Genomic DNA, 27,012 nt, shown 5'->3' with positions numbered 1-27,012 from the left:
TCATTTACAGAAAGACATGCTGAACCTTTTGAATTGGGAGGAAGGCGTGGGGAAGACAGTCCATAAACTGGCTGTGATCCCAAAGCGCATGGCAAAGGTCATCAACTAGGTTAACTCAAGGCTGGTTGCTTGGAGGAGCTTGGAGAAGGACTAAGATTTGAAATTGAACATAAAAGGCAAGAAAAGAATGTCACTGTGTTTCAATGTTCTAATCAGGATAGTTCATTGTGCTTCAGTAATGAAGGATCTCCTATGCCACTGTGAGGTTAGGCAGTGAGAGCAAAGCCAGGCAACCAGGAAGGCCCTAGATTTGTAAAAAATAAAAACAAAAAATTGCAGATGCTGGAAATCCAAAACAAAAACAGAAATACCTGGAAAAACCGAGCAAGTCTGGCAGCATCGGCGGAGAAGAGCACAGTTGACATTTCGAGTCCTCATGACCTTTCAACAGAACTAAGTAGAAATAGGATAGGGGTGAAATATAAGCTGGGGCGGGAGCGGGCGGGGACAGAAGAAGGTGGGGGGTTGTTGGGACAAGCAAGCAGTGATAGGAGGAGATAACAAAAGATGTCACAGACAAAAGAACATAGAGGTGTTGAAGGTGGTGATATTATCTAAAAGAATGTGCTAATTAAGAGTGGAGAGCAGGACAAGCAAGGTAGCTCTAGTGGGAGTGGGGTGAAATAAGCAATGGGTGGAATACATTTAAAGATAATGGAAATAGGTGGGAAAAGAAAAATCTATATAAATTATTGGAAAAAATAAAAGGGAGGGGGAAGAAACGGAAAGGGGGTGGGGATGGAGGAGGGAGTTCATGATCTAAAGTTGTTGAACTCAATATTCAGTCCAGAAGGCTGTAAAGTGCCTAGTCGGAAGATGAGGTGCTGTTCCTCCAGTTTGCGTTGGGCTTCACTGGAACAATGCAGCAAGCCAAGGACAGACATGTGGGCAAGAGAGCAGGGTGGAGTGTTAAAATGGCAAGTGACAGGGAGGTCTGGGTAATGCTTGCGGACAGACCGAAGGTGTTCTGCAAAGCGGTCACCCAGTCTGCGTTTGGTCTCTCCAATGTAGGGGAAACTGCATTGGGAGCAACGAATACAGTAGACTAAGTTGGGGGAAATGCAAGTGAAATGCTGCTTCACTTGGAAGGAGTATTTGGGCCCTTGGACGGTGAGGAGGGAGGAAGTGAAGGGGCAGGCGTTGCATATTTTGTGTTTGCATGGGGAGGTGCTGTAGGTGGGGGTTGAGGAGTAGGGGGTGATGGAGGAGTGTCACGGAGGGAACGATCCTTACGGAATGCCTCGGGGGGCTGAAGGGAAGATGTGTTTGGTGGGGGCATCATGCTGGAGTTGGCGGAAATGGCGGAGGATGATCCTTTGAATGCGGAGGCTGGTGGGGTGATAAGTGAGGACAAGGGGGACCCTATCATGTTTCTGGGAGGGAGGAGAAGGTTTGAAGGCGGATGCGCGGGAGATGGGCCGGACACGGTTGAGGGCCCTGTCAACCACCATGGGTGGAAAACCTCAGTTAAGGAAGAAGGAGGACATGTCAGAGGAACTATTTTTGAAGGTAGCATCATCAGAGCAGATGCGATGGAGGCGAAGGAACTGAGAGAATGGGATGGAGTCCTTACAGGAAGCAGGATGTGAGGAGCTGTTGTCGAGGTAGCTGTGGGAGTCAGTAGGCTTGTAATAGATATTGGTGGACAGTCTATCACCAGAAATTGAGGCAGAGAGGTCAAGGATGGGAATGGAAGTGTCAGAGATGGACCATGTGAAAATGATGGAGGGGTGGAGATTGGAAGCAAAATTAATAAATTTTTTCAGGTCCTGATGAGAGCATGAAGCAGCACCGAAGTAATCATCGATGTACTGGAGAAAGAGTTGTGGGAGGGGGCCAGAGTAGGACTGGAACAAGGAATGTTCCACATACCCCATAAAGAGACAGGCTTGGCTGGGGCCCATGCGGGTACCCATAGCCACACCTTTTATTTGGAGGAAGTGAGAGGAGTTAAAGAAGAAATTGTTCAGTGTGAGAACAAGTTCAGCCAGATGGAGGAGAGTAGTGGTGGATGGGGATTGTTCGGGCCTTTGTTCGAGAAAGAAGCTGAGAGCCCTCAGACCATCCCGGTGGGGGATGGAGGTGTAGAGGGATTGGACGTCCATGGTGAAGAGGAAGCGGTTGGGGCCAGGGAACTGGAAATTGTTGATGTGATGTAAGGTGAGAGAGTAATCATGGATGTAGGTGTGAAGGGACTGGACAAGGGGAGAGAGAAGGGAGTCACAATAGCGAGAAATGAGTTCCATGGGGCAGGAACAGGCTGACGTGATCGGTCTGCCGGGGCAGTTTTGTTTGTGGATTTTGGGTAGGAGGTAGAAGCGGGCCATCCGAGGTTGGGCAACTATCAGGTTGGAAGCTGTGGAAGGAAGATCTCCAGAGGAGATGAGGTCAGTGACAATCCTGGAAACAATAGCTTGATGTTCAGTGGTGGGGTCATGGTCCAGGGAGAGGTAGGAGGAAGTGTCTGCGAGTTGATGCTCAGCCTCTGCGAAGTAGAGATCAGTGCGCCAGATAACAACCCAGCACCACCCTTGTCAGCGGGTTTGATGACAATTAGAGGGTTGGACCTGAAAGAATGGAGTGCAGTAAGTTCAGAGAGAGACAAGTTAGAATGGGTGAGAGGAGCAGAGAAATTGAGACAACTAATGTCACGCCGATTGGGGTGGGGGAAAACAATCACATTTTTTCACCTAATCACTATCCAGTGAAACCTACTAAGATTCACATGAATGTAACAGCCATTTAAGGAGGAGTGAGATCAGTCCTAAGAGCACACTTCTGCCAGTAAGTGCTTGAAGTAGTCTTTATGTTAAGAAGGGCTGAAGGTTGAAGGTCTTATGACTCTAAAATGGAGTCCTCTTAAGCTTGCTTCTCAATTTATTTATCTTTTGGTACTGGACATTCCATTTCCAATGCTTTCCACAATTCAGTTCTGATAAGTTCTAAATGTCCAAATGGAAAGGATCTGAAATGTGATCTTGCGTTTTATCCTACAGTCCGCCAGCCTTTGGAACTTCTTTTTTGTGAAATTCCAAAGTGACTGCAAGGGCAAAGCATGAGGCTTTGAAATGATGCTTGGGTTTATTTGAAGTCAGTCAGTGGAATCAACAGCTCCATATACTGGAGTACGAATTACATATCCTGCAGTGTTTAATGGAATGATTTGGTTTACTTAGCAGATCTATTCATTTCTCCAGAGTGCTTGTATCTGTAAACTAGCAAGAAGGATTTAAGATTGCTTCAATTTGCACTTAAGATTTTCTTGTGTAAAAGCTATTTCATTTTGCCTCTCAGCTTCTGTTAATATTGTTACCTTGAACTAGTGAATTGACAAAAATATAGGAATGGGGAGTTCTATTCTGCATAACAGCTCTGAAAATAACATTTTCTTCTTCAACCATGCAGCCTTCAGGGATTTTTAGCACGGTTGTGATGCCATTGTCTCCAATCTTTTGTGCTTGATTTCGGAATGGTTCTAATACAGGCACTTCAATTAATGTTATTCCTGTCGCATCAGCTCTATATCCTGCAGAACCTTTGTTCACAAATAGGGCTATTTGGCGTTTAACTTTTAAATTGCTTACAACAGGTTATGACAGAATTAAATACAATCATCAAATGCACAATTTAACCATGTTGTTGGGTACTGTTGGTTATTCCAAAGATTTAAAACGAACAACTGTGTCAAATTCAGACTGAAATACATTGCAGGAAAAAGCACTTACTCTGGATAGGGTTTGACCTCATCCCTTCAGGAATTTATGGGCAATCATTTGTTATTTGCCTTGTGCTGAAACTTTCATCCATGCCTTTGTTATTCCCAGGCTCTACTATTCCAATGATCTCATGGCTGGCCTTCCATTTTGCACCCTCTGTAAACTTGAACTCATCCAGCGCTCAGCTGCCTGTGTCATATCTTGCGCCAAGCTCTGTTAACTCATTACCTCTATACTTGCTGACCTACATTGGCTTCTGGTCTATCTGCCTCATTTTGAAATTCACAATTGTTCAAAACCTCCATAGATTCACCCCTCCCTGGCCTCCTCCAGCTCAACAACACTTCAAGATCTCTGTGCCTCTTACTTACCTCTTACAGTCATTACTCTACCATTGGAGGCCATGCCTTCAACCTAAGCCATAAACTGTGGTAGAAATCTATCACTGAAACCTCTCTGCCTCTCTTTCTTTAATGCATTCCCTAAAACCTACCTTTTTTTCTAAACTTTTGGTGACCTGCTCTAATAGATCCTTACGTACCTTGCTATCAAATTTTGTTTCTTAATGCTCCTTTGAACTGCCTTGAGACAATTTAGGTGTGAGATAAATGTTAGTTATAAATGTTAGTTGGAGCTAAATTATATCTTTCAGGTGATCAGCAAAGTTTCTTTAGACAGGGTGCAGCACAGCAGACCAAGTTAAGTAATTTGCTGCTTCTGATTAAGAAGCATGTCAACTGTGGCTCACTGGGTAGCACTCTGGCCTCTGAATTACAAGGTTCCTTGTTCAAGTCCCACTCTAGTACTTGAGCACAAAAATCAAGGCTTCACTGTCAGAGGTGCTGACTTCTAGGTGAGAGGCTAACCCCACCTGCCTGCTCTGGTGGATGTAAAAGATTCTATGGTGTTTTTTTGAAGAGCAGGGGAGTTATTCCCGGTTTCTAAGCCAATATTTATCTGTCAGCATTGCAAAAACAGATTATCTGGTCATTATCACATTGCTGTTTTTGGGAGTTTGCTGAGTGCAAAATTGGCTGCTGCACTTTCTGACTACACTTCAGCACAGTTGACTACCACAGGGCAACCATTGTCTCATGAAGGCTGCCTAACTAACATAGAGATAAAAGCAAAGAACTGCGGATGCTGGAAATCCAAAACAAAAACAAAAATACCTGGAAAAACTCAGCAGGTCTGGCAGCATCGGTGGAGAGGAACACAGTTGACGTTTCGAGTCCACATGACTCTTCAACAGACCTGCTGAGTTTTTCCAGGTATTTTTGTTTTTATTTTTGTTTTTGTTTTTGCCTAACTAACATCTTTTATTTCACTGGCAGTAAAGTGCTTTGAGACATCTGTTGGTCATGAAAATCACTATATATGTGCTAGCCTTTCTTTAGAAAGCTGATGCTGCCACTTGCTGCTTCCTTTTCTGACAGACCCACGTATGTTTCCAGTCAGAAAAGAAAGCTACAAAAGGTACCGCAATTTCATTAAAACTGTTAGATGTTTCCAGGCTGGGCTGGCCACTTATGAAAATACAATTGTCCTTTCTCATGTGATAACACACTTCACCAAGACAGTGATAAGACAGTGTAGCCCGAATTTACAGCAAGTGTAAAACAAGCCTAATACTTTAGCGGCAATAAAACTGTGACATTTTTCCTGCTATAGAGAAAATGATGTGTAATTATTTCTAGTTGTTAAGTTTATTCCTTGATTGAGAAAAATCATTTCATGCAAGTATTTTAACCCCACACGCACTAACTTTGGGAAAATTCTAATATAATTTAGGTTTTACTAAGCTGCTGGGGGATTTTAATTCCTGTAATGTTTTAAGCTCCTCTGTACCATTGACAGATTGATATTTATCCAAATCTCCACATTTCATTATTTACACTGGGCTTTTCTTTCAAATTGTGAAGAGAAGGGTAAACAGTTCCTGCTGAAGCAGGGCTGCCCTGCTGCATCCACTTATAATTATATCTTTGTACTGATGTAGATACTCAATATTGTCAATTTAAAATTCAGCCTCGCACTTGACTCCATTAGTTTGGTGCTTTCACATGGAGTCGCCAGGATCGAATTCTCCCTGATCAAAAACTAAGGCTGGAATTTTCTGGTGCCTGTTGGCGTCAGGCGTCATGGTGGGCGGGGAGGGGACAATATGGCGAGAAGGCCAAAAATCAGTTTCACGCCGGCATGAAAGCACAGCAGCATCATCCGATGGTGCAGAACGCCAAGGGCCGACCGGAATCGTCCACCTACGCCAGATTTTCCATTACGCCGGCAGGAAAACACACCGGCCCAGAGCACATCTGGACAAGTGGGGCCTGCTGAAGTAGGGACTTAGCGTTAGGGCGTTGCTCAGATTGCGGACATCCAAGGAGATGATGCTGGAGCCCTATAGGTACCGGATGCTGGAGGAACACGCACATCGCATGCTGGGTGGATTCTAATGGACTTGGCTCCACCCCGGAGCAGTTCTCAAAAGGTGGGAGGTCTGCAATGATGTCTGGGGTCTGCTTCGGGACATCATGGTCTTGACCATAGGCTGCTACAGATGATCGGCGAGGGGTGGGAGAGGAAGGAGCCCAGTGGGGGGTGGGGAAGGGAAGGTGCCCGGTGAGGTGTGTGGGGGGTGGGGGGGGGGGAAGGAGCCTGTGGGGTGGGGGGTTGGGTGGAGGGAACAAGCCGTGGGGGTGGTGGTGAGGAGGGGGCTCCAGTGGGGGTAAGGGTGGAAGAGGGAGTAAGGGTGGAGGATGTCCAGGTGGACATGTAAGAGAGGTTGTGTGTAGAGTCAATGACTGCCTCCTGGGGAGCAAACTGAGGGTGGACGTGTTGGAGGGGTTGGTGAGTGCGGTTGGGGGCAGAGTGAGCTGAAAGGGTGGGTGAGGATTCGATGGTGGCTGTAGAAGGGAATAGGGAGGTGGCTGGAGGGGACTCAGAGGCTGACACGGACACTGGGGGCAGGAAGGAGGACGTTGGGGAGGTCAGTGTGGATGGGACTGGGATTCTCAGGAAGGTAGGGTGTGTGCACGTTCACCTGGACATCCTGGGAAAAAGAGGGTTCTGGTTTGTAGGTGACAGTGGGGAGGTGGAAGGTGATGTGGTGGGGGGTGGTTGTTAACAGTGCGGGGGAAAGGATATGGGTGACTGGGAGAGGGGACAGGACAGCTGACGAGAAACTAGGCAACGACCATGTTTTTCAAATTGATAGTGAGCGGAGCCTCGTGTTGGACGGGCACAGGGGCTGCATGGGAGCGCGATCAGTGGGTGGGCGGAGAGGCAGCTCAGCTCGGATGGACGACTGAAAGAGAACCCCAGCAGGCAGCATTGAAAATACTCAGGATGTTTAGATGAGTCTGATGGAAGAAAGCTCCGCGTGAGTGGGAAAACGCTTGCACGAGGCTCCGAATGGCCCTTCCATGCACATACTTCTCCGTCTGGAATCATTCATGGTCTAGCTGCGTGCAGTGGAACTGCTAGTGGTGGGGGCTGGAGGCAGAGGACTTGCTCAGCCTGTAAATGAAGCTGAAAGACACCATTACAGATTATGCAGTGAAAGTGAATATATTTTCAGAATATAAAGTGACCAATTATGTTCACCCATGCAACTACTTGTGATCAGAAATTCTTAACTTTTCTAGGCCTACCGTTTCTTCTAGGTGCTGCCCTGACATCCGCAGGAGGAGTGGAGACAGCCTGTGCATTGGTTTACCCTTTTGCCTCTGATGATTTTGGCGGGCGTCCTCTGGCGAGCTGAGGCCTGAGGGCCCTGGCTTGCATTGACTGTCCTCCTGTGGGCCAGCTACTCCCTCTGCAGTGACAGAGGACAGGTTTGAGGGGTTCACAGGCAAAGGGGACTCAGAGGAAACGTACAGCCTCTGAGATTCCTGAGTGGATGACCCAGGGGTGTCCAGCTGCCACTCCTCCTCCCTTCAGGTGCTCGAGGGTCCCGGCCTAACTCCCTGAGGGTAAGGAGCACCTGGGGGAACATGGAGGTGTCCTGTTTCCCCCTCGTGTTGCCACTGCAGAAACCCACCCATGGCTACTGCGGTGGAATGCGGGTTTGCACGCATCTCCACGTTCTGCTGGACCAGGGTCTCCATGGCGTCTGCTTTCCCTCCCATGGAGACCTCCATGCCCGCACATGTGGGCACCACTTCATCAGAGAGCAAGCAGATGCACTCCTCCTGCTTGCGAGAGCTTCCAACAGCTCTGTGTGATGTTCCCCTGCTTTCTGCACAAAGAGTTTGAAGGCTGAATCCAGAGATCCATCATTGGCTCAGATCTCACAGATGCCTCTTCCGCAGCAGCCCGAGTACTGAAGAGCTCAGCCGAACCTGCCTCTTCCTGCTACAGACACGGGTCCATGTGATGACCACCAGATTGTGAACCTAAGCCTGCTCTAGATCTAGATCCCACTGAGATTTGTGTCTCTGCGCTGGTGGAGGGTTTGGGTAAGCGCTGTGACAGGTCTTCCAGGCTGCGTATTTCCAGCTTTTCAATGGAGAAGGTGTCCTCTTGGCTGGAGGTGAGGACCTGGATGGAGCTGAGGGATTGGCTGGCTGATGATGTCGGTCGCTTGGCAGAACTCCCTGTGAACCAAAGTAGAGATAATTAGTTGATGTCAGCACAGTCAAAAGCAGGAGAGAGAGCACTCACTGTTGTGTTGAGAGAGGGATGATGTGGTGCAGGATCCTCACGTGGGTGTTCGCCGCGCCGACCTCACCGTCACCGCAGGCACAGTTCACGTCCTCACCAATCAGTATGATGGCGCACTCCCCAGAGTGAGTGAGGGGCCTAATGTTGACCACTCCACACCCGGTCTGGGACCTCTCCCTGCCCCATGTCTGAGGGACTATCAATAAATTCACCTGAAAGGAGAGAAGCTTAAAATTAAAAAAAAAGCTTCAATATTTTCACTTTAAAATTAATTATAACGGACAGAAGTGTGGGGTGGCTTCCTAAATGGTGCGCGTTTGAATCTGGGTTTAAATCCCGCTCAGATATGATTAGGCTCTTTCTGTCCAGTTGCATGTGAAGTTGGGTTAGTTTCACATGACTGAGTCCATTCCAGAAAACCCTAGCGCCAATTGACAAACAGAAGGATTGTTGAAGATATAATTGCTTTTTCAGCTTCAGGGCAATCTAAACAGTGTAGAGGAAGTTTTAAACTACATCAACTGCAGAAAGTAAAAAGTAATCCATTCCAACTGTTGGCCTGTCTCACTTTGGTACAAATATTGACTGAAGTTCAAAGGCAAATGTTTGAAAAATGCCTTCAAACAGAGGATCATTAATAAAAATAGACTTAAGGAAAGGTTAACTATTATTAAAGTGCTGAAAGTGGCATGGTGATATTGTCATTGGACTAGCATTCTACAGGCCCAGGATAATGCTTTCGGGACCTGAGTTCAAATCCCACCATGGCAGATGGTGAAATTTAGATTCAATAAAAATCTAGAATTAGACCACTAACCCATTGCTTTTTGTTGTAAAAACCCATCTCGTTTACTAAAGCCCTTTAGGGAAGGAAATCTGCTACCCTTACCTGGCCTAATTGTGACTCCAGACCCACAGCAATGTGGTTGACTCTTAATTGCCCTCTGAACAAGGGCAATTAGGGATGGGCAATAAATGTTGGCCCAGCCTGCGACACCCACATCCCATGAACCAATGCAAAAAATATTGGTGCTCGTGTTTGCCTGAGTCACCTTCTTCCACTGTCCTTGAGTAGCTTTTCTTGGAGACTGAAGGACCTCCTGGTTTTGAACCATTAGTTACTCTGGGAGCTCTCAACCCACCTGCAGAACTCATAGCCATTACTGTTAATAAAACATTCTGGTCTTTTCCCAGTTGGTTCTTCTCATTGCCTTCCCCTTAAGTTGTTGCAGGCCTTTAAATCCTGCAACAGTATACTTCTTCCAATCTCGCCAATTCCATCTCTCCCCTCGCCCATCAATCTCCATGGGTGGAGCTGCATATCATTGGCAGTAATGTCTCAAGTTTGCCTCAAATATTAAAATGATGCTTCGACCAACAATTACTTAGGATGAGACCACTTCAAATCAACGTGGTTGCCAATCACCCTCTACCCTACATTCAAGATTTCACTCACTCTGAAAATCTCTGCTTCACTGCCTCAGCCTATTTGAGGCAAGCTTTAACTATTGGAGGGATGTTGGCAAGTATGGAGATTGAACTCCATAATCTCTCACCGCTCCAGAGAGGACAGAAACTGGAGAATAAAATATGCATAAAGCACAGCATAAGAAATTTATTGGAATGCGTTTTAGATTTCATCGTGTCAGAAAATGCAGAATCTTCACTATTAAAACGGTACCATATATAAATCTAAATGAAGTGAATAAGTGCAGAATTCTGAATTACAGAAATTGCACATACTTGCAGCTAACCTCGAGATTTGTCCATGTCCCGTGTGTCATTTTTGTGTTACAGAATTCATTTACAAACGCAGCCTTATCCTTCAGCCGAGTGTTAATCCGCCACTGCTCAGTGTGATAAGCTTAATATCATCAGGTGTTTAATAAAGATCGCTTTCTATTTTTTATAAATGCCATTCCAAATTTTTTTTGTTGAATATCCATTTTTAAAAGAAGTGGCTTTAAAGTAACTTGACCCCTTTGACAGTCATTCACAGTCAATTGGCTCTTAGAATTCTGAAATAGGTTATAATTATGCATATTTGGCAATGTCATTTAGCGGATGTTGAGAATTGAGGTACTAATGGCAGTCTGCAACTAGATGGTCTTTTTAAATCTATAGCAGCATTTATCTGAGTTTCCTCAGTGTCGGCCTTGCATTTTATATTCATCCCAAACTCTAAAATGAATTAACGCAGGAACAAAATACTTCGACCTTCCAGGAATATTTTTTTTTTAAGTAGCATCTGGAGGGCCGATGTATTTAAACAAATTCGACTGCTTAATAATTAAAAGAATAAGTAGCAGTTTGCAGTACATGTTAACACACGGCAAATTCATGGGGCAGAATTTTGCCCTTGGCAGGCGGGATTGGCTGGGGCAGTTGGAAAGCCGACTGCCACCTGCGATTGACAGACCACCGCGATTTCATGCTAGGCCCGCCCAGCGTGATATGCGAGCGGCAGCACGGAGCGCAGCCTGTGCGGGCGGGGGAAGGAGGGCGAGCAGGCCTAGTGCGAACAGAGCTGCCTCAGGGAGATGAAGAATATATTGAAAAAATCATTAAACAACTCTAGTTACATGAGCACAGACATGTTTTTAATTAAAAATGGGAAGTTTTTATTTCACCTGTATTTGCTTTTGGAAACCTCATCCCGCCCGTGGATGAGGTTTCCAAAAAAATGCACAGGCCGCCTGACCTTTTCGCCTGCCCGTCAACCGTAAGGTTGAACGGGTTGTGAAAAATTAAGGACAATTGATAACTCAATGGCCTTTTAACTGTCAGCAGGCGCACTGCCGGCTCCAGTGCGCGCCTGCCAACCGAACTATCCTGTGACTGCACGTTGACGTAGGCACGCTCGGCTGACAGCATCATGCAATGTTTCACGCTCGGTCAGGTTGGGCGCGCGCCCTCCCACTGAGCTAACAATTCTGGCTATAGGGTAAAATGGGTGGGTACAGAAAGGTGGCTTTCAAATGTGCAAAACAGTGCTGCTTATCATGATATGAACCTATTATTAGACTGAAGGAGTATACCATGAGCATCAGTAACTATAAAAATTAAGTCTGCTCCTGGAAGCTCATCTATTTTTAGCTCGTCATTCTCCTGCCAGCCAGAGTCTGATATGATGCACTGATTTTTTTTTTGATCATGTCAATTGGCTTAATTTAGTGCTCTCCATTATGTCTTCAATTTCTGTTGAGAATTTTATTCAGCAGCGATTTATGTCAGATAGTTAATTCTCTGCGCATTTTCAGTAGAATTTTGCACTAATAATGATGCAAAGATGGAAATTTTTGGAAGTTCGAGGTTAATAAGATCAGCTGGAGTCAAACTGGATGATGACAGGATGGCACAGAATTGGGATACCCAAGACCAAGAACTCAAACTCTTAGGCCAGGACTTTTCAGTCGGCGTGTGCGGGCGGGCCTGACACACCGGCGCATAAAATGACGCGCGATGCCGTTGGGCGTGCGTCCCGACACCAGCGTGCTGTCTTCTGATGTCAGAGTCGGCTGCGTGCCTGCCAATAACTGAGAGGCCTATTAAGGCCATTGACGAAGTAATTGATGTCAAGTTTACGCTGCCCGTCCAACCTTACGGTTGGCGGACAGGCGAAAAGGCCAAGTGGCCTTTACGTTTTTTTAGGAAACCTCATCCACGAGCCGGATGAGGTTTCCTAAAGGTTTTATGAATTAAATAGAAAGTTTTTCTGAAAAATAAAAACATGTCCCATCTCATGTGACACAGTCATATGAGGGGATGTGCTTCATTACATTTTTATTACATTCATAAGCTTTTTTCAAGAGCACTTCAATCTCCCTGAGGCAGCTCCGTGCATCGGGGAGATTGAAACGTTCTTTTGCGCTGGGCATGACTCTCCCTCCTCCCCCCGCCCGCACAGGGCTCAGCGCTACCACTCGCACATTAATTGGCCCACCCTCGTAAAATGGCAGTGTGGAGCCCATCGCGACCCTCCGCACCTGCTCCCGCCAAGCCTGCCCAATGCGAGAAGAATTCAGGCCTTAGTCTGCTTTCCCCTTGGGTCTATTAAACTCATATTTCAACTGTCCCATGTGTAGTGGAGTGTCACTCTAGTGCTGAGTTGGGCTCCTTTGACTGCATTGACAGAGATTGCCTCATGACAGAAATCTGAAGAAGAAATCTTAAAAAAAAAATCTTCAAGCAACTGTCAGTTAAAAAATACATACGATCTCAGTCAAAACAGAGGCCCTGATAGTGGCCCATTTGCCTTCCATTGGCTGCTGAAGTATTTAAGGGTTATAGGTGTTTATTTGCTTCCCAAGTTGCGGGTTGGAACATAAGCACCTGCTGTTAAACAGGGTGAAATGGGCCTGCTGAGTGCAACATGCCACAGTCTGTTTTCCTAATGGACAAAACTGCTGCTTGGGCACTGCCATTTTTGGCATTAACATGGACCGATTTATTTTAGCTATTTTGCAAATTTCTCTTGAAGATCCAGAAGTCAGAAATTGGATATTTTCCACATTTTGCACCTTGTGTCAGAATCAAAGTATTCTCCAAGTCTCAGGGGAAATGGTGCAAATGTGGTTAAATGGAGGCATAGATCAGCCATGATCTAAAATGAATGCAATAAAAATAGGGTCAATTAAAAATCATTGAAAAGCCATTCATTTTCTTTGAAGAAGAATTGATGGCCGTGTAGTCTTCAAAGATCCTGTTGTTGAATAAATTTGTTCATTGTCAGCAAATTAGAGAGACAGGTTCACTGGAGATCTGCACTCCCACTTTGAGAAAGATAATGAATTACAATTATTATTCCATCCACATCTAGAAAACAAGAAACATTATTTAGCTCGCTAACATTAACAGCATAATAAAAAAAAACATTTATTGTGTTTGCCAGGCAGAGCTGTAGTTTTTAAAGTGAAGGTAAAAACTGTGGAAAACTCTGCATTCAATGTCCTTCTTTGAGACTTTAGATGTCCTTATTTCACGACTGCACAACTGGAGAAAAGAAACGCTATCTGAAAAAAACACAGATGAAGTTGCTGAATCATAATATTTTTCAATTAAGACAAAAAAAAGGCATACGTTTTGAAGCTCAGTTGGTAACCATCGGTCCTTGGACAGTGAACATTGATTTGAAGAAGAGTGTAGATGATCTAATGTTTTGACCCTTTGAATAGGGGAGAGAAGAGACTCCGCTTTGCTATCAGTTGCCACAGGAGCCATATTGGTTCACCTAATGCCACAGACTGATAACCAAGCTAATAGTTACTCATGACAGCTTTGGTGCACATTTTGAAGTTGCATATCTACAACAAACTGCTTTTCCAGTCATGTATCCAACTGCAGAAACACCCAGAATTAATTTTAAAAGGGGTAAAATAGAAATTAAAAACATTTGTGATATAGTAGAATGAGAACACATTAGAGCTTGTGATACAAAGGAATCATTACGGAATGATTTATGAGGGACAACAAAGGTCCAGATTTTATAATCAATGGCAAAGTGACAGCACTTGCCAGTGGCTTTGAAGATAGCCACCCACAAAGATCAAGCAATCACTGATGTGGATTTCACCTTTCCTAACATTAAATTTCATTCCAGTATCAGCCACTGGGGTCTCCAACATCCAGCAACAGTGATGCTATCAAACCATGCTAAGCAGCCAATCACAATGAAATATTCTCACAGACAGCAAAGCAAGAAATTAAAAAGTGCCAATTATTTTACTCTCCATAAATGATTAAAAATGAAGGGTAAGGATTGGGACATATTCATGGGATTATGGTAGAAGCTGGAACCTCACTTTTAAAATTTTTTATATACAAATCTGTAAAATGCATTGTAATGGAAAAATTTTACATTCCATACCTATTTGTTTTGTAGGGCCAGAGAGGTTGTTCATAAGTATTATATGCCGTTAATACCCAGTTACACCTCATTCAACAAGGCATAACTTTTTCCAAACAGTTTTACAGCAATACTATGGGCAGAATCTTCTCGGCATGCTGAACTGTCAAAGGCTTGTTAAGGCCGTTAATGAATTAATTAAAGTACTTGTCAGGGATACCCATCCAACCTTAAGGTTGGCAGGCGAAGAGCCCAGGCGGCCTTCGCATTTTCATGAAACTTCATCCACGGGCGGGATGAGGTTTCATGAAGGGTTTATTAATGAAATGAACAATTTTATCAAAATTCATAAACATGTCCCAGCTCATGTGACACTGTCGCATGAGGGGACATGTCTGAGTAATTTTTTTTTTGTTTCCAATGTTTTATTATTAAATTAATCTCCCTGAGGCAGCTCCGTGCCTCAGGGAGATTTTTGTGCTTTTTTGTGCGCATGCGTGAAAGAGTGTAGGCCCCCACTTTCCCTCCTCCCCCTGCCCGCACAGGTAACATTGAGTGTTTCCGGCTGCACATCACGTTGGGTGGGCCTTAATTGAGCCCCCCATGTAAAATGGTGGCACGCAGTTCGCGGGTAGGGATTGGCTGCCGCCCGCACTGTTCCAGATTGTCCTGCCCGATGGGGAGAAAATTCTCCCTTATAAGTTCAAGACTTAGAAATTTGAGTCAAAGCAAGGTATTTTCTAATTGATTTCTGTCCATAGGGACTTCAGTAACGTAATATGGAGGAGCAAGAAAGCAACTTGTAGATTTCTACAATGAACTGCTCACTGTCAGTTTACCGAGTAATGACTGGGATTGCTGGCAATTTCATTACCATTACAACCATAAAACCCAAGCCAATTACTTTCATTTATACCAGTGAAGATCTTGCAGTGCTAGAGGTTATAATAGAAGCAAACCTGATTTTTTTTAAAATTATCTATTTGTGGGATGTGGGCATCGCTGGCTAGGTCAGCATTTATTGCCCATGCCTCACTGCCCTTGTTCAAGGGGTAGGGAGAGAAAGCAGGAATATGGCGTTGAGATAGAGAATCAGCCATGATCATATTGAATTGCAGAGCAGGCTCGAAGAGCCGAATGGCCTAGTCCTGCCCCTGGTTTCTATGTTTCTAACCTGTAGGCAAGCACAGTCATGTCCTACAAACAGGAAATGCTATGTGACCACTTAATCTGTCTTGTTGTCTAGGAGAGCTACACTTCAAATTGTGCCACACGAGCCTGAGTGTAACAGTTCACCTAAAAGACAGCAACACTGGCTATGCAGGACACCTTTATACTGAAGTGCCGGCCTAGTTTATGCGCTTAAGAGCTGGAAGGTAGAACTCACAACTTTCTGACTCATAGGTCAAAGTGTTTCCACAAGTTGACACTGCAGTACTAAAAAAAATAAGTTGCTGAGCACCAAGTATCTCTAGTAGTATATCATTGTACTTGAATGTTGGCAGTTCAAGCATATCTAATCATCTAACACAGCATCTCGTTTGTTTTAACTTCAGTTTCTTAAATTTATTGCTGCTTTCAGCATATCTATTTATAAACTTGCTTAATATCAGAACCCACTGAGGTGATTACTAAATTCAACAAGTCAATAGAAGCAGCAACAAGGGCATAAACTCGCTGGATATACCTGTTCCCTGAACCACAGCACATCCTACTGCGGACTTTATATTGCAATAATTTACTTTATCATATTGGGAAAAAGTTACTTGTGCCAACCAGTTACAAATATACACTACATTTGTTGAAAGCAAAATCTTTGAAACAATTTATGGAGCCAGTTACATAAGTGTTATATTAAGTGCTGTGCTTTGAAGAAGCCTTATTGCTAAATTTTGTTGTTTTTTTTGTCCCCCCGTGCAGTGTCAGGCGAAGCAGTTTGTGACCAGTGCAACCCTGGTTACTTTGGCTCCAACTGTGATGAGTGTGCTGATGGGTACTACAATTCAGACAGCATCTGTGTGCGGTGTGAATGCAACAACAACACCGACGTAGACAGCAAGCAACCGATTTGTGACTCTGAATCTGGGCGGTGCCTGAGCTGCACATTAAATACAACGGGCTTCAACTGTGAAAAATGTGCGGAAGGGTATGTAGGAGATCCCATGGCAAGGAACTGCCAAATAGGTGAGGATCCAGCTTTAAAACAGTAGACATATCTCTGGGGCAGAATTTTGCCCTTGTCGGGGGTGCTTGGCGGGGCCGGGCGGGGATGGTCGGCAAGCTGACCGCCACCCGCGATCACCACCGCGATTTTACATGGGCGGGCCAATTAAGGCCCACCCAGCACGGAACGCAAGTGGCAGCGCTCAGCGCTGCCTGTGTGGGAGGGCGAGTGGACCTATTGTGAACTTCGTGGATGTGTGTGAAAGAGCGTTGAATAATCTCCGAGGCATGGAGCTGTCATAAAACACGTCCCCTCATGTGACTCTGACACGTGAGCAGGGACATGTTTTTAATTCAAGTGTAAAATTTTAATTTTATTTTTATTTGTTTTTAGGAAACCTCATCCCGAGTGTGCATGAGGTTCCTAAAAAATGCAAAGGCCACTCGGCCTTTTCGCCTGCCTGCCAACTGTTAGGTTGAACGAGCAGTGAAAAATTCAGTTCAATTGTTAACTTACTGGCCTTAATAGACCTTTTAATCGTTGGCAGGTGCACTGCCCGCTCTGGCGCACGCCCGCCAACTGAACTATCGTGAGGGTGCACGTTGACATCGACACACTCGGCCGACGTCGACACGCTTTATTTAACGCTCGGGTGTGTCGGGCGCACACCTGCACACCGAGGGAAAAATCCTGCCCTAGGAGTACATCATTGGATGCTTGCTTAGATGGTTCAGGTGCAGTTCAAATGATCCCTTTAACTCGGTTGCCCATAAGAGCTGTTGCTATATGGCAAGAAAGCAGAGCAGGCCTTTGCTAATGTTCAAGGCCTTTGGGAGAATAGATCCTACAAGAGCACAGCTTCAGTGGTAGGTGTGCATATGGTACTAGCATTGGTGTACCAAGGTGCCAGTTATATATGTTTAAAAATGAGGTCTAAACTCACATTGAAGACAGTGAATCATGGCCATTTTTTCAGTGATGTTCTGCACCTCACCACTGCCCTTTGTGTGTGGGAGGACTCATCACACTTACTCACAAGGCAATCTGATTTCCTAGGCCTGCAATGGAGGTTTATTTTTAAGGGCTTCTGTATAACAGTAAATAAATGCTCAGCAAAAAGCTAACAAGCACCACTTGAAATGCACTCACTGCTTTTCTTATGCAGATTCTGGTTTCATATTGCTATTTTTTCCCTTCAGGTTATTTTGTGTTGAAAACATTTGGCACTCGTAAACCATTGTATAAAACGAGCTGATAGACTAAATTATTTTCGGTACCATTTTGGCTGACATTAATTCAGACCATATTTTTTAAAATACTGCTGTGAAAAGTCATTTAGGATTTGTATTTTTGTATTGTACAGCAGTTTTAATTAGACCAGAGAAACAACAGGAGAGAACAAGGGGATGGCTGAGCATTAGTCAAAGCCCCTGCTGTGTCACCTCCCACGGGCCAAGTCAGATTTAGGTCACTTAACAATCAAATCTCGCCTTTTTGTCTAATCCCCTGCAACTTGCTCAGCATGATCTGTTGAACAGCTCCTTCCCTCTCTCCATGCTAAAAGTGGTCTTCAAGATCTTCTATGTTCTTTGTAGTTTTCACTATAGAACGATACAGCACAGAGGAGGCTATTTGGCCCATCATTCCCGTGCTGAGTCTTTGAAAGAGCTGTCAAATTAGCCCCACCCCCTGCCCTTTCCCCAAAGCTTTGCAAAATTTCCCCCTTCAGAAGTATTTATCCAATTGCCTTTTGAAAGTTACTCTTGAATTGGCCACCACCATTTCCAACAAAAGCTCCATTCGTTAAAAAAAATCTTTTCCTTAGGTTTGTGGCAAAAGAGACATTGGGAACCTCAGAATTAGTGCACACCATTCAGTGGGTGAAAAGGAAAAAAAAACAGTAGCAATTTCCTTTATAAAGCACCAAGTGAAGGACTTGATCATTGATTGCTTGGGACGTTTATTAAATAGGCGGTCTACTGTGGATGGGACAAAGCAGGTCAAATCCATGCATTTGTTTTCTTCATACGTGTAATCAGTTACTATGGTGAAATGGCTCACGTTTTCTGTCATTTGGTTCAGTTTGATCAATACTTAAGGAAGCAAAGGGGGGGAATATAAACTGGTCAGCTCACTCCATCATTCTTGATTTTTTTCCCCCACCCTAAATTCCTATCTCTTCATTCTTTGCTGAATTAGGAAGACAATACAAAAAAGGCCTGCAGATCAAAGATTATAATTAATACCCCCAACATTGTTAGGTTTCCGGCATCAGTTTACCTGAGTTTTCACAACTTTAACTAATTAGCCATGAAAACAAAGCTGCGAATCCCGGAATGCTACATCACACCAATTTTGACATGTGAAAGCAAGTGTTGGATGATCAATCAAGCAATGCAGAGAAGAATTGAAGCTGCAGAGCTGTAGTTTGAGGCGAATAATGAAGATATTTTGATAAGTCATACTACCAATGAAGAGGTGCTAGTTAAATCTGAGACCAAAAGAACTCTGCTGATCAAGATCAGGAAGAGACAGTTGGAATTTCTTGGGCAGATAATAAGAAATAAAGAAATGAGGGAAAAAAAGATATTTGGAGGTTCATTGCCTTCTTGTACACAGAATGGACCAAAATTATATAAGATTTTGATGTCAATTTATTTCAGTTCTATCATCCAATTCCCTTTCAGTAGCTGTTAGATTTGAGGTCATTATTAAATGCAGCAGGATAATTTTATACAGCATTATTGTCATGTCCCTAAGACATGAAAGAGATCATAAACTGTTAAATCAACCTTACCTTTTTGCTTATTTAAAAAGTGGACTTTGCTGAACCAAAAGATGGCAGTTACAGGACAAAAGTGTAACCCTCATCCTTGTGGAATCTCACACCTCTCAATGTGTGGAGGCATTACAATCAAGAAAACCAGGGGCCAGTAGATAACCTGTCTCCTAAGCCTGATCCTACAACAAAGGGGAAGCTATCAAAACTTATTATAGCTGCAGAGGTGCTAAAAGCCACCATTTATCTCCTGAAGTGAACAATGGATTTTGACCAGAGGCATAGAAACTGCTTGTCAGCCTGCAACTGATTCATTAATGGACAACATATATGTCTCAAGTCTCTGGTTTTTGTAAAGTTTCAATATTACATTTCCATTCTCACAACTCAATCTGCTGTTTAAACTCCAGCCTGCGAACATCAAAGCAGGACTCCAGGCTGACCAACAGGCTGCATCAAGCCTAAGCATCTTCGAACCCTGTTTCTCTGGAAAATTCCTTCCATTGCCTGCTGAGCAGGTCAGGTCTCTGTATACCAACCTCATTTTGCTGCATCACCATTAACTTTAAAGGAATTCTGCAAAATCCTGCTTCAACTAGCTGGACTGTAGCTGAAGGAACCCCTACTGGACTCTGGCAATCATGTGAACTGCTATACACATCTGTGGCATTTGTTTCTTAAGTTATTCAAAGTTATAAAAACTCGTCTTTCCTGTCATCTTGTTGTGTGCGTGTTTTAAGTTGCGACCATTCCCTGGGTTTGAATGTGTGAATAAACTATACTTCTGATTTAACCCGAAAGAGAATTTGCTGCGAGTCACTTCAAATATTGACCTCTCATAACAGAGGGTTTGGGGAAACATGCCATGGCCTGCTTCAGAAAATTAAAGCACCTCTGCTTATGGACAGACGGTGAGAAAATAAAGGAGTTCAGTTTTGCACCTCTCCCCTGTCCATAACAATCACCAAAAGGATGCTAGATGCATTCACATTCAAGATATTGATTTGAATGTCATACTGTGATAAATGCTCTAACATAAGCGAGAAACTCTGAGTTATATGGTTCACCATGGTTTTATTACAGTCATCCCAAAAATCAATATCAGATCCATCATCAACATGAGTGAGCTATTTATAAAAAAAGACAAGCATAAGCTACGTTTCCTAGTTTGTTAAATAAGCAGTTGGATTGATAAATTATCAACATAATATGATTTTCATGGACTTATGTTCAAAGTTAGTGATCTTTTATTTTTAATCATTGAACTTTTGCAATACAATATAACATTTCAGAAAAGGTCTGATTTTATTTCTGCTGAAAGGTGCTCAAATGGCGCCATCTGCTGGACCTTCAGCATTTTAACAAATCGCAGTTCATGAAATAAGCTGCTGATGCCATCTTTTCACAGCATGGATTAATTGCTAAGTATGCTAACAGTATTGGTTTTAGGTACTTCGTATTTTATGTACATATGATTTACGATATAGAATTCAGTGACAGGGATCTGACACTTGTTTTAAGAACAATGCGATTAATTATCTTTATTAAGAATTCAGTGTTGAAGTGCTCATCCATGATTCAAAATGAATAGCTAGTCACCGCTAACCGACTCCAAATCATTATAGAATCTGCTAAATATATATTTTTTAACACTGTAGTCCAGAACATTAGTGAGGGTTGATACAAACATCTGGGCGTTTTTGTTACAATGGAATCATTTTATGTTAACAAGCAGCATATAATTATTAGTATCTGCTATTCAACTAATGCAGGCTGCTGCTGTGTTTTGTTTCAAGGGGCTTCAATGAACATGAGAGCAGAGAGATTTCCTTTTATTTCTCTTAAAAAGATAAGTTTTCTGTTCAAGGCATTCAACTCCAGAAATGACATGCAAGTGAAGAAATAACTTCGAGGGAATCCTCCTCCAGCTGTACAGGGATTTGGGGGGTGGCGGGGGGAGGGGGGGGGGGGGGGGGGGGGGGGGGGAGGGGGGGGGGGGGTGGTGGGCAGAAAGCGGACATGAGAATGTGCAGTTATAACTTCAGTCCTTATGGTATGGTTATTATTATTATTGGATAGGGGTGGTATGGGGCAGATAAAAAAGGAGTTTATTTACTCATGGGGAAAAATTTCCTCTTACGAATGGTTCTGAGGCTGTCACATGCTATTGCTGGCAGCTTTATGTGGGAAGTCCTGTTGCAAACAGAGTCTTATGGTTGCTGTATCATTAATAATGGGAGATTTTACTTTGACAACTGCATCTCAACAGCGAAAGGCAACAAGATGGCTGCATTGTGGCCCTTAAAACTAGACAATAGCTACCCCCTGAAATGTCAAAATAGTTCTACTCAAATTCTAAGATCACTTAGTGACTTAGAGAGCCTTACAAGAAAGGGGATTTACATTTCTGATTAGGATTTACTCAGTACTTGGGCTCTCGCTGTGGTGGTGAGGTACCCTGTCCTTTTAAGAGAATGCAAGTGTACTGATCATGTGACAGCACTGACAAATCACTGTACAGCGTGGGCAACTGGAAATTGTAAGTCTAGTTCTGGAGGTTTCTGAGTGAGCAAATATGATCTTGTGCCCTGCCCTATGTCTCAATAAGCCATCACTATTTATTCTTACACCAGTCTGTCTCTGTTATTGATTGCAAGCAGCAATTGATGAGAACATAGGAAGGCATGCAGTTAGAGCTCAGATGGCCAACAAAGTCATTTACCCAAGACATAAAACCCAATATACAATAAATGTTTGTAGCCTATCTTAGATAGATAGAATTGATACATCCTTCTGCCTTGTTTATTAACCTTTTTCTTTTTCTCTTCCCCTCCCCATCCCACCCAGAAGTAACTACAGTGCCGACAATAGCCTCCACTCCAACACCCACATCTTCAACTACCAGCACAACAATATCATCGTCAACTGTGGTTACAAACAGTACGTTAAGTGCAAAGACCCAGACATTCCTGTCAACTTTATTGAGCACATCTCAAAGCACAGTGAGCACAGCCGAACCTATGACACCAGAAATATCATGGACTCAGTTTAACATCGCAGTACTGGTGGTTATTATCGCTGTGGTGGTCCTTCTCATGGGTTTTGTGGCAGGTGTCTATGTTTACCGGGAGTACCGAAACCGGAAGCTAAATGCTCCGTTCTGGACAATAGAGCTCAAAGAGGATAATATAAGCTTCAGTAGTTACCATGACAGCATCCCCAACGCTGACGTTTCGGGGCTGCTGGAGGATGATGTCACTGAAGTGGTTCCGAATGGACAGCTGTCTCTTTCAACGCCAATGAACTCGTACAAGATATAAAAAAAAAACAAAAAAAAATCACTAAAACATAGGATTGGAGAAAGAACAACAGACAATGGGCTAAGCAGCCAAGCTCTAGTTGTGGTGTAAGGCTGTCTGCTTCCTTGAACTGAATGGGTATTTGTGAGAAGCCCAGAGCCTAAGAAACAGGCTAGAATTACATTTTGTTTACTTCATTCACCAGTGTAAAACACCCCAAATATGTTTCTATTTTTGTACAAATCTAAGATGAAATGAAGTCTAGGTTCATATCCTCTCCCAAAATGGAGAAGGTGGATGATTATTTAACAGACTTTCCCGACCCAAAGGAATATGCCAGTATTGTGCATTACAGTGCAACAGAAAGACTTCTGCTCCTGTGATATTGGGGTCTGTAATTTTATACAAAATGACTGAATTATTCATCGAGGACTAGCTGAAAAACTCTTGGACTCTAGTTTGCAAGCTGTGAACAGTTACTAATGGTTGCCAAGGAAAATGACAATAATTGTGTTAGGGCCAACGTGTTTCCAGCAGAGATTGCATTGGTACAGCTGCTGATGTCACACAAGAACTCTGGTCTCCTGCCACACAAGGCAATGCTGCCTATTGATGTCATGTCCTTGCATCCACATCTGAGCTTGCTGCATAAAGCTGAATGAAGGGTCACTTCCAACACCTATTCACATCTGGTCATATTCTAATGATATAAAAATGGCTACTTATAAATTCTTTTGGTACAGTCATGAACCAATAAACTGTAGCATTTATGGGCCCTTTACTTGAGAAGTACAAGCACATATAGGACCAGAGAATGGTTTAGTGCAATTGTAAATTTCTGCGAAGTACATTAAGAACGCAAGCTAATCTAACTAATAGTTTCTTTAATTTGACACATGAAGAGGACCACAAACAACCTGCAGCACTCTGTAATTCATCTTTATTGATGTTGAGGAAGGATCATCTAATTTCATATCACTAGATTTGTAACCAATCTTCGTTCAAATAGTAAGTCCTATTTGGGTGCAAGAGTCATAAGCCAGTGAATCTGGATCAAGCCACCAGTACAACACCAAAGAGGCTGCAGAAAGAAGTGATATACTCAGACTCTCTTACCTGAAGTTACATCATTTGGAGCTTGTGGTTCTTCAGAATGAGTGGTGAACAGGAGTAACTAGCCAAGGCACCACCCACTAACTGAGAGGCTTTCATTCTAGGTGCATTTGTTTCTTTTCCCCTTGTATAGGTTCAGAAGTACCCATTTGTGCCTCTTCAGCAGACCTGAGTGTTAATGCAGTTATCCCCATTCCAAGTTCATCCTTTTTAACTCTTATGTGGTCTCTGTATCCTATATTTACTGTTCCTTTGGAAATGGGAGACCTGAGATTTGACAACAGGCACTCTGTCACTTGTCCTTAGGAGTCCATCACTATGTTAGTCAGAGGCCCAGTATCGATGAAGGACAAGAGGTGAAGATTGAAGTACTCATTGATCTTTTACTGTGATGTAAATGTTTTAAACTAATATTTTCAGTGGTCTTCTTTGATACCAGTCTAGTTTTTTCTTTCTTTAAGTATGAGTTTCCCCCATTGGTGGTTTGGACCTGCCACGCCGTTCATTTGGTGCTAACCAATTAAAATACATCGTAATTCTTTAATGGAGCATATTTACAAATTTGGGCATTCCATTACAGAAGCCATTTAGTTCTACTGCGCAGAACATAACCTGCCTTTGCCACTATTACTTCACCAACACCCTCCCACACTTGTCACATAAAGGCAGAATTTCTCCAGTCCTCTCAAACCTCAGGATAAGATACCCTAGGTAACCTGTACACACATCACTCCTGTCCTTACTAGTTTCTAGCACGTTGGCTGACTCAACCAACCTTGTCCAGATCTCTAGATCCCTCCCTGGCTTTGCTCTACTGTATCCTGTTTCTGCAAACATTTCCACCGTCACAGAATAACACAGCACAGTTGCTCATCGTTCAGCCCATCATGTTTGTGCTGGCTCTTTGAAAAAAGCTGTACAATTAATCTCACTACTCAATTCTCTTCCCATAACCCAGCAAATGTTTCCTTTTCAAATATTTATCCTATTCCCTGTTGAAAGTTTTATTGAACCTGCTTCCATCAGCCTTTCAGATATGATTTTCCACATCATAACTCGCTATGTCAAAAAAATTTCCTCATGTGACTTCTTTAACCAATTACGCTAAATCTATGTCCTTTGCTTCCTGACCCTTCTGCCAATGGAAACAGTTTCTCCTTATCTACTCTATCAAAGCTCTTCATCACGTCTCCCCTTAACCGTCTCTGTTGTAAGGAGAACAATTTTCTCTGGTTTCTCCAGGTAACTAAAGTCTGTCATCCTGGTACCATTCAATGAAACCTCCTCTGCGTTCTCAAAGGCCATGACATCTTTCCCAAAAATGTGGTACCCAGAATTAGCCACCCTTGCAGCTGAGGCCTAACCAGCGCTTTAAAAGGAGTTGGTTTTTAAAAGGCAATGGCTTTAAGAATGTCACAGACAAAATTTGTACATATTTTTTGACCGCTCTTTTGACTGCCCTTCCCTTCGTTCCATTGTGGTGACTTCAGCCATCACAGTCCTGCAACAATCGCTAAGAAATGGAAATCAAAAGCGTGGACGTCTTTCAGATCTCATGTAAATATTTGTGCAGTTACCTGATACAAATTTTCATGTGCAACATAAAAACACAGGGGTGGGAGATGGTGGTGTAATGGTAACGTCACTGGACTAGTAATCCAGAGGTCCAGGCTAATGCTCTGGGGACATGGGTTCAGATCTCACCACCGAAGCTGGTGGAATTTAAGTTCAATTACAAAATCTGGAATATAAATCAAGTCTCAGTAATGGTGACCATGACAACTATCATGGATTGCTGTAAAAACCCATCTGGTTCACTAATGTCCTTACGGAAGGAATTCTGCCATTCTTACCTGGTCTTGCCCACCTGTGACTCCAGACCCACAGCAATGTGGTTGACTCTTAACTGCCTTCTGAAATGGCCTAGCAAGCCACTTAGTACAAGGGCAATTAGGGATGGGCAACAAAGCTGGCCCTGCAGTGACACCCATGTCGCATGAAAGAATATAAAAATATTGTTAACTAACCAGGTTCTGTCACAAAATGACGACAACAATCCGAAAGTGTATGTAAATTGTAAAAAGGTACTCTAAGCAATGGGGTATTAGGCATAAATTATTCGTATGGATCCTCAACACACAGGAAACTTGGTAAAATATATTCTCTTCAGTGTTCAAAAACATGAAGCCGCACACAACTGTTACTTGAGGGATAGGATACATTCAATATGCCTTAGTTTCAACATCTTGCAGACTGTTAAATTTATAATTGCTTAGTCTTCAGCTCTGAAAATGTACAGCTATGTGGTAACTAGTTCACGTATCTATCCATTTGTGTTGAAACCATTGGATTAGTTTCTTTAAAAAACCCTAAATTATTCCAGTTAGGGGGAAGTACAACCAACTAGAGCAGATAAAGCACTTGCTTTCATTGTACAGTAGTTCACGCAAACTTGTTGTTACAAGGCAAGTTTATAAAAAAAGTTACAGCAAAATGTGTAAATACTTGTATTTAGAACAGAGTGTGAGTTTAAAGATGTTTATTGACTGAGTACATACTTCTTTCCTTGAATGTTAAGTGTTTGTATTTAATGTATAAAAAGTGTAGAACCCTTAAGATGATGCTGGCTTTTCAACACTAACTTGACACAGTGCTAAGTTTCTCTGAAAGATTAGACCTATTGTACCTTTCCTGAAGGCTGGTGCTGGAGGAGATGCTGCCTCCAACACTGCAATAGCCAATCAGTAAGAACCAGCGGGAGTAATATAGCTACTTATTTGAAATGTGCAAATCCATTCCTTTCATGTCCATTACTGCAATGCATTACTTTGTGAATCAAGTGAGAATATTTTCTGCCTGCGCATTAATTGATGACTCTCATCTTGTTATGTGGAATTGAAGAGGTACACTGCCATCTGATTAATTGTCTTGGAAGACTGCTTAACACATTAGCATACAGAAGAATGCATAACATGCAATGTTGCACAGACCTTTTCAGTCATGACTGCTGCTTATGTTTTCAAAATATATATAGGAAAAATCTGGTGCCTCACAAAAGTTTAGTCTGTATTGCAAGTGTTGAGTGCAGCACAGTTGCACAATGATATTCCTGATCCAAAACTGCTTGTTAAAGCAAAAGCACACCTTTAAACCCAGCAGAACCTCTTTGTGTGTACTTAAATGCCTAATTTCTGACACCCCATTCCCGATCTCATGGTTTTATGGGACTTTGGTTATTATCACGTTCTGTCCAACCTCTCATTAACTAACATCAATTTCTCAAACATAAGGTGACAGATTAATCCTTGCAAATTTAAATTAAAATGATATCACCCAGGACAATTATACTGAAGCCGGTGTATGTCAAGCGC

The 27,012-nt window shown here is 43.1% G+C and overlaps 1 protein-coding gene across 1 annotated transcript in view; it reads left to right on the top strand.

Moving 5' to 3' along the window:
* LOC121281504 (multiple epidermal growth factor-like domains protein 9) overlaps positions 1-22,600 on the top strand; it is a 328,993-nt gene extending 306,393 nt beyond the window's left edge. The window contains exons 6-7 of the mRNA XM_041194448.1: positions 16,207-16,470; positions 22,077-22,600. Coding sequence (XP_041050382.1) covers positions 16,207-16,470; positions 22,077-22,549 — 737 coding nt within the window. The 3' untranslated portion in view covers positions 22,550-22,600. The remainder of the gene's footprint in view (positions 1-16,206; positions 16,471-22,076) is intronic.
* The last annotated feature ends 4,412 nt before the right edge of the window (positions 22,601-27,012 follow it).

The sequence above is a fragment of the Carcharodon carcharias genome, chromosome 8 (genome assembly GCF_017639515.1).
Source record: "Carcharodon carcharias isolate sCarCar2 chromosome 8, sCarCar2.pri, whole genome shotgun sequence".
NCBI lineage: Eukaryota > Metazoa > Chordata > Chondrichthyes > Lamniformes > Lamnidae > Carcharodon > Carcharodon carcharias.
This window is presented reverse-complemented; position numbering and strand designations above follow the sequence as displayed.